The sequence below is a fragment of the Lissotriton vulgaris genome, unplaced genomic scaffold, assembly GCF_964263255.1.
Source record: "Lissotriton vulgaris unplaced genomic scaffold, aLisVul1.2 SCAFFOLD_220, whole genome shotgun sequence".
Classification (NCBI taxonomy): Eukaryota; Metazoa; Chordata; class Amphibia; order Caudata; family Salamandridae; genus Lissotriton; species Lissotriton vulgaris.
The window spans coordinates 1,480,618-1,496,806 of NW_028248788.1; the positions used below are offsets into that span (position 1 = coordinate 1,480,618).

Consider the following 16,189-nt stretch of genomic DNA (forward strand, 5'->3'; position numbering starts at 1 on the left):
TGGGTAACAATAATTAGAGCAGTGGAATGAGGAGAACTCGGCTGAATGCAATGTTGTGGCTTAGGGCTAATAATGGCTGATAAAGGCCTGCGGAGCCAACATTCTAAGGTGTGTCTTCCTGTTTCTCTGTTTTTCATTTACAACATTCTACCTTATGTGTTATAGCCCTTTTGCCTCAGGCTATACAGGTTGTTAAAGGCCCTATCCCTCGTTATGCGACCTCACCTGTGGCTCGGGCCTTCGATGCTGGAGCGGGCCTTTAATGGCTGGTACAGTCCGCTACAGCGGGCTATAAGGCTATATTAGAACACAAGACTGCTGGGAACTCAAATGAATACAATCATGTGGCTCAGGGGATAATAATGGCTGATAAAGGCCTGCGGAGCCAACATTCCAAGGTTTGTCTTCCTGTTTCTCCGTTCTACCCTGATTATGTTTTATAGCCCTTTTGCCTCAGGCTATACTGGGTTTTAAAGGCCCTCTCCCTTGTTATATGACTTCGCCTGCAGCTCAGGCCTATAACTGCGGATAAGGGCCATTAACCACCAGTAGAGCCCTCGGGAGCAAGCTCTAACACATGATGATGCAGGGATGTTTGCATTTGTTCACATTCTGTGTGTAGCGCTATACTTTACCTCTTAAACTGCTTGAGGAATATGCCGATGTTCATACAGCGCTTGGGGTCCAGCAGGGAGACCTGTGAGGAGAGAACAGGACAAGGGTGAGAGGGTGGAGGTGCCACGGACCTCCTGCTGGTAGTGTGCCAGCAATCAGAAATCAATGCAAAAACCTCCCACTAGACCTATATCACTTTTATGTAGGCTAACAATGGCTCTATGGGCTATCCACAATAAGTAATATTAATTTTTTTATACATAAAATGTAAAATTATTATTTCATCATTTATATCAAAAAGAGTAAAAGACCGTCATTTTCTTTATAATTTCCTTCCACATTTTTTTATGGATATGAATGTTCAACAATTTCATTTTTTCAAAGGACCAGCGTAGACATTGTTTTTTTGACATGGACAATGCTATCTGCGTCATTCATATAGATATGTATGACCCCTATAAATTGACCACATTTGCATCCTCCCAAGAGCACACACACTATTATGGTCTCCAGAACGACCGCTGTGATAGAGTCTCCGTGACAGAGTTGTGGGTCGGGATCTCACATTCCGGTCACAGAGAGAATCGTGAGTTAGTAGGTGGTACTACAGCCATCTTCTATGCTACAGAATCGGTCTTTCTAAGCTGACAGTAGAACCTATTTTTATTTTATTTTAATTTTAATTTAGTTTTTGTATATTTTCTCAAATTACATTGAACGGGCATTAGTCACCAATAATTGTTCCTACCACTAAGAGGGCCATTTACATTAGCCATTTACTGGCGGCCATCTTGTGAAGGTTTCCACTCTAGTCTTCACAGCATGACTGAGCGGAAACAATTCCTACATATATTTTGCCTGAGAGGAGAATTTAACAAGTAAGTCACGTTTCTTTTCAGGAGACGATCAAAAACTGGGCGGACTGCAGTACCATCCACAGCAATCCCCGTTTTTCTCCCCTAAGCATTACGGAGTTTCTCGAAGGAAAAGGGCAATTAACTAGGCCTGAGCGGTAAATTCTGCTTTGCTCGTGGAATTTGCGGAATTTGGGCAATTTTGCGTTCAGCGGGGAACGCGAAATTGCCCAAAATTCTGCGTTCTGCGACTTCGCGACATTTTTTGCTTGTTCGCGTTCTCAAAATGCGTGTTTGCGAGATATTTCACCCCGAGCACACTAACAGGGATTCCGAACAGGAAAAAAACATCACGAACAAGCAATTCCGCTTGTTCGCGGAATTTCTGCGTGTTCGCGGAGATTTTTTACTGTTTCGCAGAGATTTGCGTAACCCGATTACACAAATTCCGCCCACCCCTACAATGAACCACTCTTTTTCCTCCGTTTCAGAGTTCGAGTGCGAACACCCTCAAGACCATGAAGCACAATTTTGCTTCGTAATGAGTATGTCAATCTCTGTGTTTTATCATTTTCTTTTATATATTGTTTGTCTTGTCTTTTGTACTGTCAAGAGGTATACATGGTTTTAATACCACGCACTGGAACCGCAGCGTTATGTTTTTTATTAATAGAAAGCGGTCTGTTTTTTCTTTAAAGCTAGCATGGGAAACACGAGAATGCTGCATTTTGGCAAACACCAAGGAGGAGCGACTTGTGTTTGCGTTTTATACTTACCTACCCCATTTGGGGGGCTGTCACTGATAACACTGTTCTTATTTCTATTTCGCAGATACTAGGTGACTAATGTTTATTGTATGTATTATTAACGCTTGCTTATCAGTTGCAGCATAATTTCTTGATTTCGCTTTACCTCACTTTAGGTCACATTTGGAGTGGAACACACAGGGCTGGACCCTGTGTTTGTCCTGAAGAAGAGCTTTGGGGAGGCTCGAAACATGTGGACGTTTACTAGGGACCCCTAACTCGTTATAGCTAGGCCCCCTAGAAACCCACCCCGTTTTTAACATACCGACTAGGAGCCAGAATAAAGTTATTTCGCTCACTAGTTAGATACTTTTAACTCACTCCACTCCAAAACACCACTGCACTACACATAGTTCCTAACTATATAGTGCTCCTACGTAACATCGTAAGTCGTAGCACGCCTCAATCCACAGCGGGTTGAGATGGCCCCTATGGTGAAGCATGTCACCGTGGGGAAACCCTGGTGAGTGAGGGGACTCAAGAAAGGACATTTTTCCTTCCTCACAGATTTTCAGACTCAGACTGAGCGAAAATCCCTTTCCTTTTTCTGCTAGGTTCCTTATCCAACATCTCGGATTTTGTAGGATTACTATTGCAACAGGAGGGTGGACCTAGCATATCCCTCTACCTCCCCCCGTTTTCTGATTTTGTTACTTGAAATACGACAGTTGACATACAATTTTCCAAGGTTTTCCTGTGGGTTAAAAAACCTTCAAAGGTACGTTCACAGTCTATCATTGCCCTCAACTTTTGGCCCAAATTTTCTACAAGCCCCTCCCATCGATGCTTCCTGACTGGTTGACTTCGTACCTATATATGACACCCAGAAGTAACGCTATGCTAACACGAGGCGCTATAAGAGGTTCACGAGCCACCCTGGAGTAACACTATGCTAACACGAGGCGCTGTAAGAGGTTCACGAGCCACCCTGAAGTAACACTATGCTAACACGAGGCGCTGTAAGAGGTTCACGAGCCACCCTGAAGTAACGCTATGCTAACACGAGGCGCTATAAGAGGTTCACGAGCCACCCTGAAGTAACACTATGCTAACACGAGGCGCTGTAAGAGGTTCACGAGCCACCCTGAAGTAACACTATGCTAACACGAGGCGCTATAAGAGGTTCACGAGCCACCCTGAAGTAACGCTATGCTAACACACGGCGCTATAAGAGTCTCACATTGACTAAACAAATCCCTCAAGAACACGCAAGGCACGTGTCTGGGCACAAAGGAGGTGCATAGGACCCCTGGCCTAGAGCCTCGCGGTGCAAGGCTGTGACCACAGCCCACTGGCTCGAACTGGCCTTCCCGCCAAGAGAGCGTTGCCAGGAGGGTGGGCCCAACAGGCCAGTGTGAGATGTTTTGGTGGACACATGGGCTGATGTTTTTATTTATTTTATGCGTTTTTATATAGCACGGACATTACCCAAAGGTGTCAGAGTGCTGTACAATTCATTACATGAGAAAAGTGTTACACAATAGAACATTACAAAGCTAAACAAGAGACTAAAAAGGTAAGGTACACAAACACAATATCAACACAGCAAGCAAGGGTGAGGAATATACAGAATAATTTTTTTACAAATTTACAATGAAGAGCGAGCCTCCTAGAGGGGTCTGAGAATGAGGGTATTAGTTGGGAGAGTGTCTTTGGAAGAGAAGAGATTTGAGGTCGGATTTGAAGATCCGGATGGAGGTGGTGGCACGGAGCGAAGGAGGAAGCGAGTCCCAGATTCCAGATTCTTACTGCATTACCTGCGAAGGATTGCGCCATCGATCTTTCGGGGGGAGGTTCAAGCAGAAATGTTTCCGCATTGCGAGAAGGTCTTGAGCCTCCAGATAATTTCAGTTTATTCGCCAGATAGCGAGGGGAGGAAGTGTGCAAGGCTTTGTGGGTGATGCAGGACGTTTTGTAGATAGATCTTGCCTCGGGGGGAAGCCAGCGGAGGGAGGACAGGATAGAATAGGAGTAATGTGCTCGCTTTGTTTTGACCCTGAAATAAAGCAAGCTGCTGAATGGAGGATGGATTTGAGGGGGGAGAGGTGGGATTTGGGGATGCCAGTGAGAAGAGAATTACAGTAGTCCAGTCTGGAGAGGACCAGCGATTGTACCAAGGTTTTTAGGTCTTTCTCCGGGAAGAACCAACGAATCCCCCACAGAAGGCGCAGCACAGCGTTCTTGGCAATGGAGTTGATGTGGGAGATTAGGTTAAGTCTTTTGTCAAGTATGACACCTAGGGATTTAGTGCTGTCGACAATGATGGGCTAGTTGTTGAGTAAATTCAACTGATACATCCAGGATTGAACGGGAGGACGTGAGAGAGAGGTAGAAAGGAGGAGGAATTCAGTTTTGGAGGAATTGAGAATGAGTTGGTGAACGAACATCTAGTTGTGAATAGAGTTGAGAGTAGAGTTGAGTAGAGAGAGATCATGGGCGGAAGACACCTTGAGGTAGATTTGAGTGTCATCCACATAGAGATGGTAGTGGATCGCCAAATGGTGATGCAGAGCGCACAATGTAATTCATTTATTTATTTATTTACTTAACTCCCTTCGGCCGTATGCTGGTGTTTGCCACCCCTCACCCTACCCCTCCCCTGCCTTGTACCACCACTCCGCAGCACTCCCTCGAGGAGCTCAGAAGTAACGCTATGCTAACACGCGGCGCTATAAGAGGCTCCCATTGACTAAACAAATCCCTCAAGAACACTCAAGGCACGTGTCTGGGCACAAAGTAGGTGCCCAGGACCCCTGGCCTAGAGCCTCGCGGTGCAAGGCTGTGACCACAGCCCACTGGCTCGAACTGGCCTTCCCGCCAAGAGAGCGTTGCCAGAAGGGTGGGCCCAACAGGCCAGTGTGGGATGTTTTGGTGGCCCCATGGCCTGATGTTGTGGCCGAGCAACTTCTCGTGGCATGCTTCATCCTCGGCGACCCCCACACTGTAGTAAGATGGTATGCGCCAACGGACTCAGCCAAAAACCGAAATAATGAGCATTCGTGAAATGGATGTTTCACCCAAACGCAGAGTTGGCAGCAGGTTTTGACCGATTGTAATGCCAAAAGGTTGGTGAAGGGACTTCGCCAGGGCACCGGCTCCCTGCCTCGCCTGTGGTTACGAGTCCTGCAGAAGAATGAGGCATAACGCTCTTACACCTGTTGTTAACAGTGGGGGTCCGCGTCCTGACCAGTGTGCGACCACAGGGGAGCCCCCCCCACACTCTGAGGCTCAGAGGCACCCCGCAATTCCACAAACTAAACGAGTTTTTAATTTATATCAAGGGTACCCCCAAATAAAGAGATAGTCTTGGCATTTTAATTAATCACCAGGCCCATTGCTATTGTCCTGAAAATAATATTGAAGAACTCCCAGTGTTTGGTTGAGTCCACTGGGGTGAACCATCTTACTCCAGTGCGGGGGGTCGACAAGGGTCAAGTTATGGGTGAGGACACCCCTTAAATATCTGTATTGATGCCAGCAGGCTGGCATTCCCTGCACACATGGGTGTGGAGTGTGTCAAGAGTCACATCACCACATTACTTTGTGTGTCTACATGTTCCGGACAGGAGGGGGTGCCGGGGTTTCCTCGGACTCTCGGGGGTGTGTACAGCACCGCCCCCCACGTAGGACTCCTTCAGCCAATCCCTGTGCCCTACAATGCACCAAATGCCACTAGAACAACCCCCATGACCCCCCACCGCCCTATAAGCATGCTTTACAGCCCTATAGACTGGCATTAGGTTAATGTTCCGACTTTATCTATTTATTTATGCGTTTTTATATAGCAGCGCGGACTTTACTGCAATTATTTATTTATTTTATTTTTATTTATGCATTTTTATATAGCGCGGACTTTACCCGAAGGCGTCAGAGCGCTTCACATTAGGAACAGAAATGAAGCATAATGAGAAACATTACAGAAGAGCAGATTACTAAAACATACGTTACTTACATAAGGTAATAGTGACAATTGTGAGCAAACAAAAACATGAGGTAGTAAAAATTGTGAGCAACCGAAAATACATGAGGTAGTAAAGGTAATAGTGACAATTGTGAGCACACAAAATACTTGAGGTAGTAAAAATTGTGAGCAACCAAGAATACATGAGGTAGTAAAGGTAATAGTGACAATTGTGAGCAAACAAAATACTTGAGGTAGTAAAAATTGTGAACAACAAAAAATACATGAGGTAGTCAAAAGTGCACAAGAGGAAAAGTGACAAGTGTGCAGTTAAAAGAGAAAACAGAGTATAATTTGAGGTATGATACTGCAATAAGTGCTAGGCACAAGAACAGGCGTTACGTAGGCAAGGTGGCACTCGTGCAAGTATCAAAGGTAAAAACATGTGAGAGGTAGCAACCGTGTGTTACAAGGGCAAAGTGTTGTGTGCATGTTACAAAATGGCACCGAACACAAGTACATGGAGAATACTGCAAAAAGGCAGACACTCCCACCACAGGAAAACACTGGGAAGGCACTCCCATGGACATGGAAAGTAGTAAATATCAGTAGTGGGAAGTCTTCCTCCGAATAGCAAGAGGACGTGAATTACTTTTGGAGGTGTCTCTGGAGGAGGAGAACTTTGAGGTCCCTTTTGAAGGCCTGGGAGGAGGCGGTGGTCCGGAGCTCAGGCGGAAACGAGTTCCAGATTCTCACTGCGTTGCCTGAAAAGGATTGGGCCATTGTTCTTTCCTTCTTGAAAGTGGGAGGTTCAAGCAGTAGATTCTCTGCATTGCGTGAAGGTCTAGAGCCTCCAGAGAGTTTCAGTTTATTCACCAGGTAACGGGGAGAGGAGGAGTGCAAGGCTTTGTGGGTGATACAAGCGGTCTTGTAGATAGCTCTAGCCTCGAAGGGAAGCCAGCGGAGGGTGGATAGCAACGGTGTGATGTGATCGCTTCTTTTGGCCCCATAGATGAAACGAGCTGCTGAATGGAAGACAGACTTAAGTGGGGACAGGTGAGATTTGGGGAGGCCAGTAAGAAGAGAATTGCAGTAGTCTAGTCTGGAGAGGACCAGCGATTGCACCAGGGTTATAAGGTCCTGCTCCGGGAAGAAGCGACGGATTCCCCAAAGAAGGCGCAGTTGGTAGCGAGCAGATTTTGCAATAGAATTGATGTGGGGAGTTAGATTGAGTTTTTTGTCTAGAATGACACCAAGAGATTTAGCGCTGTCGACAATGATGGGTTTGTTGTTGAGTAGATTCATCTGATCCATCCATGATTGAACCGGGGGAGGAGAGAGTGAGGAGGAGAAGAGGAGGAATTCAGTTTTGGAGGGATTCAAAATTAATTGATGAGATGACATCCAGTTTTGAATGGAGTCAAGAGTAGATTTTAGGATGGAGAGATCATGAGTGGAGGCAACCTTGAGGTAGAGTGGGACCCCCGGCCGGCCAGGGCTTGCGCCACAGCCAGTCAGAGACCACCACTCCTATGTAAAGTCGACCCCTGCTCGCCCTCTAGGTAACGCGGCGCGGGCAGTCAGGCCTATCTCAGAGGACATGTGTAAAGCATTTGCGCACGCACCCACCAACAGCAACATCCCAGGCCTCCCACAAAAGGAACTCCACGCAAAGTATATATGAAAATAGTCTTTATATTAAGAAGGACACATAGGAACATACACTTTACAAGGTGCTCGAGGCACGGCAGGGGTCACCAGGACAAAGGTACAGGGCAGGGCCAAGGGGCCACTGCCAGAAAGGGGCACATGACGGTATTGGTATTGTAGAACATCTAACAACTGGGAGCTTCCTCGGACTAGGACTAGAACACATAATCACCAGGACATAGGACTAGCAATAGAACTCACTCTAACCAGCATAGACTGACATGAGGCAAGGTACACAACACACACAGGCCCTTATCAGCAGGGCAACACTTAAGAGGTCTCCGTATCACTTTGATGTTAGTCAGTAGCACCCCCCAGGCCAGCTGGCCTTCCTGAGGCAAGGGGCGCCTTAGAGTCTCGATGTCCAGAGTGGGCTGCAAGGGGCCCGGGGCAAACCTAAACGTGGCAGCGGCCCACTAAGTGCTGGGCCGCTGGGGGACTTGGACATAGCCCAGCAGGCTTGGGGGGACAGGGGGGCAATGGTAGAGCCTCTCTCAGGGTCAGGGACACGTGGTGGGGCCACTCGGGGCCCAGGCAGGGCCAGGGACACGTGGTGGGGCCACTCGGGGCCCAGGCAGGGCCAGGGACACGTGTTGGGGCCACTCGGGGCCCAGGCAGGGCCTGGGCCCCGAGTGGCCCCACCACGTGTCCCTGACCCTGAGAGAGGCTCTACCATTGCCCCCCTGTCCCCCCAAGCCTGCTGGGCTATGTCCAAGTCCCCCAGCGGCCCCCAATGGCAGACACTCAAACACAAGAACAAACGTTACGTAGGCAATGGTGGCACTTGTGCAAGTATCGAAAGCAGACAAAATGTAAGAGGTAGCAAACAGTGAAAAGTGACGTGTGCAAGTTACAAAAGAGTACCAAACACAGGTAGAAGGATAATACTGCAATGAATGGCAGAACACACTGGGAAGGCACTTCCATAGTCAAGGAGAAAGGGATTCTCTATAATGGAGGGTCTTCCTTCAGAACTTTGGAAGTGTCTTTGAAGGAGGAGAACTTTGTTCCCCGCCCAGGCACTGGAATTGCATTTTAGCGCTTCGTTGCCCTGTCTAGGCGCTGAAAGCACTGGGGGCGGGAAACACTGTCACTTTAGGTGGCCAGGGCTAGTGAGTGGAGAACGAGGAGGGCCGCACGAGCACCACATGACCCGCCCCAGAGCCCACAGTCTGCCCCGAGCCCCGCCTCCCCCCTGAACCCCGGCTTCCGAGCACAGTTCATTACCGCCGAGCCCCTCAATGGAGGAGACACCCCCAGCGCCCTTTGTGCCACCAGCGTCACTGCGCGCCAGAGAGGGCCTGGGGGTTGCCAAGGAGACCCCCCCATCCGAGGGTGGGGGCTTCAGGGAGGTGAGGGGGCCACTGCACTCCACACACGCTCCTGAGAGGCCAGGGGGAGGGGGGCACACGTACACACACTGCAGCACAGGCTAACGTGCGCTCATGGCATGGCACAACACACCCACCCCATGCCAAGCCATGGCAAAACATACCATAACATACACTCCATGACATGGCACAACACACCACCCGCCCCATGACAAGCCAATGCACAACATACCACAGCATGCACTCCATGGCAGGGCACAGCAACATACCACCCACCCCATGCCAAGCCATGGCACAACATACCACAACATACACTCCATGGCAGGGCACAGCCCACCACCCACCCCATGCCAAGCCATGACACAACATACCATGACATACACTCCATGGCAGGGCACAGCACAACGTACCACCCACCCCATGCCAAGCCATGACACAACATACCATAACATGCACTCAATGGGCGGGCACAGAAAACATAATATACTGCACTGCAACATACTACCAACTGTATGCCAAGCCGCAGCACAGTATAAAATACCACACTACAGGGCAACGTACCATAAGACACACCATGGCACAGAACAACACACCACCAACCCCACACTACAAAACAACAACCCATAACATACACCCCCCCTCGCCACCATCGTCAGACAGCACGGACTCAGCACTGTATCCCTCGCCGACGACACCCAGCTCATCCTCTCCCTCACCAAGGACCCACCCATCACCACCAGACTCAACTTCCAGGAAGGAATGAAGGACGTCACATCCTGGATGAGAAACAGCTGCCTGAAGCTCAACTCAGAGAAGACAGTGGTCCTCATCCTTGGACACTCCCCCTCTGCTTCGGAGAGCTCCTGGTGGTCCATTGCACCCGGCAGCCTCCCAACGGACCACGCCCGAAACCGTGGCATCGTACTCGACTCCTCTCTCTCCATGACCCAACAGGTCAACACCATCGCCTCCACCTGCTTCAACACCCTCCGCATCCACTCCAGACCATACAGAACACAGCAGCCAGACTCGTCGACATGAACACATCACCCAGCACCTGCGTAACCTCCACTAGCTCCCCGTTGAGAAGAGAGTAACCTTCAAGATACTCACCCACGCCCACAAATGCCTCCACAACACCGGACCCCAATATCTCAATGACAGAATCTCCTTCCACGTACCCAAGAGGAACCTCTGATCTGCCGCCCTCGCCGAACCCCCGCGCATCCGCAGAGCAAGAAAGGGTGGAAGAACCTTCTCCTACATCTCGGCCAAGACCTGGAACGAGCTGCCGACCAACATCAGACGCGCCCCCACCCTGCACATCTTCAGGAAGACCCCCAAGACCTGGCTCTTCGACCAGAGCGGTTCCCCCATCTCCCCCAGCGCCATGAGACCCACACGGATGAGTAGCGTGCTTATAATTCCATGATTGATTGATACACACCTTGGCAGGGCATAGCACAACATACAATGCTACACTGAAACACACCAACCACCCAATGCAAACTACAGCTGAAAATAAAAATACACCACAACACACCTTAACAAACTATCATGGCACAGCACAACATACCATCCACCCCAGGACAAGACACAGCACAGTATAAAATAGCACACTACAACACAACATATCATAGCATAACATACACTCCATGGATGGGCACAGCAGACATGCAATACTACACTGCAACACACTATCCACCCAATGCAAACCACAGCACAAAACAACCCACTATAGCACACCATACTATCACATACAACCATTGCACAGCACAACATATCATACATGCTAGGGCACAGCATGACACAAAACAACACACTACACCACGGCATACCACAACAGACACCTATGGCACAGCACAACATACCATATGTGCCATGTCACGCCTCAGCATAACATTACATAGACTCAATGCATGGCACAGCAGAATATAAAGTTATTACACCCCTGAATAGCATACACCTGACTACACCACAACAAACAGTGCTCCCATGTCAGAGCTCAATAGGACATAGGATACCATGCCATAAATACCATAGTATCCAGTGCCACAGCACAATATAACACGCTACAGCATGACAAACCATACATTACAAGCCATGCACTAGTAAAGCACTATGCAAGATAACGCAACACAAATTGTCATTGTGCACATACGAACCAGCATGATCCCAAGATGTAGTAGAAGCGTCACAGAATGACATAACATATAACACTGCACCATCAGAAGATATAGTATAAACGAAACAGTATAACATAACATACGACACCGCACCATCCCAGGATATAGGATAAACGACACAGTATAACATAACATACGACACCGCACCATCCCAGGATATAGGATAAACGACACAGTATAACATAACATATAACACCGCACCATCAGAAGATATAGTATAAATAACACAGTATAACACAACATACGACACCGCACCATCCCATGATACTGTATAAACGACACAATATAACATAACATACGACACCGCACCATCCCAGGATACAGTATATACAACACAGTATAACATAACATACGACACAGCACCATCCCATGATATAGTATAAACGACACAGTATAACATAACATACGTCACCGCACCATCCCAGGATACAGTATAAACAACACAGTATAACATAACATACAATACCGCACCATCCCAGGATACAGTATAAACAACACAGTATAACATAACATACAACACCGCACCATCCCAGGATACAGTATAAACGACACAGTATAACATAACATACGACACCGCACCATCCCATGATACAGTACAGACGACACAGTGTAACATAACATGCGACACAGCACCATCCCAGGATACAGTATAAACGACACAGTGTAACACAACATACAATACCGCACCATCCCAGGATACAGTATAAACAACACAGTATAACAGAACATGCGACACCGCACCATCCCAGGATACAGTATATACAACACAGTATAACATAACATACAACACAGCACCATCCCATGATATAGTATAAACGACACAGTATAACATAACATACGACACCGCACCATCCCATGATATAGTATTAACGACACAGTATAACATAACATACGACACCGCACCATCCCATGATACAGTATAAACGACACAGTATATCATAACATGCGACACTGCACAATCCTATGATGTAGCATAAATTACATAATATAACATAACAAATCACACAGAACCAGACCATGCTACAGTATAAATGACATAATGCAAAGCACACTGGCGCCGTCCCATGATATAGCATAAATGGCAAAATATAACATAACAAACCATATAACATCAATCCATGGCATAGTATTAAGGACATATATAACATAACACAACACACGGGCACCATCCCATGATACAGGATGAATGACATGAAATAATATAACACCCCACAGAACTTACAGTATAAACACCACAATATACAATATAATATCATACATACCATCCGGTGGCACGACATAACACAATGTAAGATCCATTACATAGCATCCAATACTGCATAGCGCCAGCCACCACATAACATAGCATACATTACAATCAATACAGAGCATAACATAGCACACCACAACGTACCATGGCATGCATGCCTTGAACAGCACATCACACCAGATACAACACCAAACCTATCATCCCACAGCACACTACACAACACCATACCATTCCATAACATAGCATGAGCTACACCACACAGCGTAATATACCACACAGCACTACACCATGTCTTATACCCCATCCCTTGTCATTGTAAAGCACAACAGACACACACTACAACACACCGTACCACGCATCCCTGCAACACCATCACACACAAGATACCAGACCACAACGTCCACCCCATGGTACACAGCATACACACTGCAACACACCGTACCACACATCCCTGCCACACCATCAAACACAACGCCCACCCCATGGTACACAGCATTCCACCCCATAAGGAGGTATAGATGACATCCTGCAACATAACACACTGACAACAGCACTTTCCAGCCTTCAGCAGTCAGGACACAACGCCTGTCCAATCCCACCGATAACGTGCCCTTCCCAAACATACCAAAGCAGGCAGAACAGTAGCGCTTTGTAGCGCACACTACACCACCAAGTAAAGAGCGGTGAACTCAGCAGCACTTCACACCAACACAATCTTACAACCCTAAGGTAACGTGAGAGTAAACACAGCACACCCACGCAACATGGCAGCCAAACGCTTACTTGGCTAGTCAATAAAGTGCTCTGCACAGTTAGGACACCAGGCAACCGAGAGCAACTCAACAAAAACAGCACAACTCTTCAGCACACACACCACACACACAACACACTACGAGGACAATCATCAAGCTCACACTCGGCTTACTTTAACACAAACCAACACAATCCGTAGCTAAACTGGACCAAACCATTACTGGCCATGTGTCCTTTCAACTAGGGCAAACTAACGGCGGAAATGACGTCCAGAGTACAGGTGCTACCGCGTCAGAGTGCCTAAACAGAGGCAGCAGTGGCCACAGAATGTGTCCCCTCCAGGAAGCCAGTCCCCCGCGTACAAAACCTAGTGGTGAAACTGGACTGCGATATGTCCATGAAGTCCCAGGTCCAATCTCTGGCCGGCACTTGTGTTGTACTAAAAATGAGGAGGAATTTCCTCCCCTGCTCCCATCTCACATAGGAAAACAGTGGTCCAAGCCTTGATTACGTCAATGCTGGACTATGTCAACGTGCTGTACTTGTCTTCCAGATTATTTGCTTGGCCGCCTTCAGGGGGTTCAAAATGCGGCGGCAAGGGCCATACTTACGGTCGGACCCAGGTCACACATGACCGTTCACTTAAAGTCCCTGCACTGGCTTTCAGTGAAAAAAAGGGTACGTTTCAAAGCCCTGGTGCTGACTTTTGAGGCCCTTCATAACATCTGGTCCCCTACATCAAGAATGAAATTCAGCCCTATAAACTGTCCAGAACCCTGCGGTCGTCGACCGAGCAACTGACGATCGGGCCCAAGTTCTTTCGCTCACGCTCCTTTCAGGTGAGAGCCGCGAAGCTATGGAACGGGCCGCCACTCTCCCTTGGACAGGAACGGGATCTCCTTAGCTTTGGGTGAATCTTAAAAACCTGGCTCTTCCAACAGTAGAAGAGACGTCTGCTGCTCCGCTTCCTTCGGCTCTGCCTAGGGATCAAGACAGCGCCGGGACACTCTACGGAGGAGCCGCGCGCCCTACAAATACCTTGTAACATAACATAACATAACAATAGAGGGGCACGTCCCAGATACAGCCATGAAAGTAATAAACCAGCCATGTCCAAGGTAGAAGACAGGGGGCAGTAGCAGGGGGTCCTCTACAACCCCAAACAGCCTGCAGCAAAGGAGTGTGGGCGGGACTTCTTCAATGTCGGCTCCACTAGACTCAAATACTGAAAGGGCTAGAGCACACGCAGTCGTACATCGATGAAAAGTACACAGTCTTAGGTTTGATACAAACGTTCATGGAACAAATGTATTGTTCTTCCAGGATTGTTTTCAAAGGTATAGTGGGTTCTGTAAATAGACAAGTACATCGCAGATCCAGGGCAGTCGACACGTTTCGGCCTTAGTGGTCTTTATCAAGGCTGAAAGCTTTACCGGTCACAGACTCGGCCTCCAGGTTTGACAAAATGATCTGGGAATTTGAAGATTCATTCAGGATTTTCAGGCTCAAATAGTCCTAGAAATGATGGCGCGACTGATTGAGGGAGGCTCCCTGACTTTGAAGGCTTCCGATGGTCACTTTGAAGGATTCTGATGGGTCACTCTGATGGCTTCTGATGGTCACGTTGATGGCTTCTGATGGCACGTAGATGGCTTATGATGGCACGTTGATGGCTTCTGATGGTCACTTTAATGGCTTCTGATGGTCACGTTGATGGCTTATGATGGCACGTTGATGGCTTCTAATGGTCACGTTGATGGCATATGATGGCACGTTGACGGCTTATGATGGCACGTTGATGGCTTCTGATGGTTCCTTTGATGGCTTATGATGGGACGTTGACGGTTTATGATGGCACGTTGATGGCTTCTGATCGTTACTTTGATGGCTTATGATGGGACGTTGACGGCCCATGATGGTTACTTTGATGGCTTATGATGGGACGTTGACGGCTTATGATGGCACGTTGATGGCTTCTGATCGTTACTTTGATGGCTTATGATGGGACATTGACGGCCTATGACGGTTACTTTGATGGCTTATGATGGGACGTTGACGGCTTATGATGGCACGTTGATGGCTTCTGATCGTTACTTTGATGGCTTATGATGGCACGTTGATGGCTTCTGATGGTTACTTTGATGGCGTATGATGGCACGTTGACGGCTTATGATGGCACGTTGATGGCTTCTGATCGTTACTTTGATGGCTTATGATGGGACGTTGACGGCCTAGGATGGTTACTTTGATGGCTTATGATGGGACGTTGATGGCTTATGATGGCACGTTGACGGCTTCTGATGGTTACTTTGATGGCTTATGATGGCACGTTGACGGCTTATGATGGCACGTTGATGGCTTCTGATCGTTACTTTGATGGCTTATGATGGGACGTTGACGGCCCATGATGGTTACTTTGATGGCTTATGATGGGACGTTGACGACTTATGAAGGCACGTTGATGGCTTCTGATGGTTACTTTGATGGCATATGATGGGCACGTTGATGGCTTCTGAAGGTTACTTTGATGGCTTCTGATGGCACGTTGACGGCTTATGATGGGCACGTTGATGGCTTCTGATGGTTACTTTGATGGCTTATGATGGCACGTTGATGGCTTATGATGGCACGTTGATGGCTTCTGATGGTTACTTTGATGGCTTCTGATGGCACGTTGACGGCTTATGATGGGCACGTTGATGGCTTCTGATGGTTACTTTGATGGCTTATGATGGCACGTTGATGGCTTATAATGGCACGTTGATGGCTTCTGATGGTTACTTT

At 47.9% G+C, this 16,189-nt stretch overlaps 1 protein-coding gene across 2 annotated transcripts in view; it reads right to left on the bottom strand.

Annotated features, from left to right (window-relative positions):
• The window catches only part of LOC147663825 (uncharacterized), a 227,180-nt gene that overhangs the window by 164,116 nt on the left and 46,875 nt on the right, over window positions 1-16,189 (bottom strand). For both annotated transcript variants that reach the window (XM_086950187.1, XM_086950186.1), the window contains exon 2: window positions 636-697. In XM_086950187.1, coding sequence (XP_086806313.1) covers window positions 636-697 — 62 coding nt within the window. The remainder of the gene's footprint in view (window positions 1-635; window positions 698-16,189) is intronic.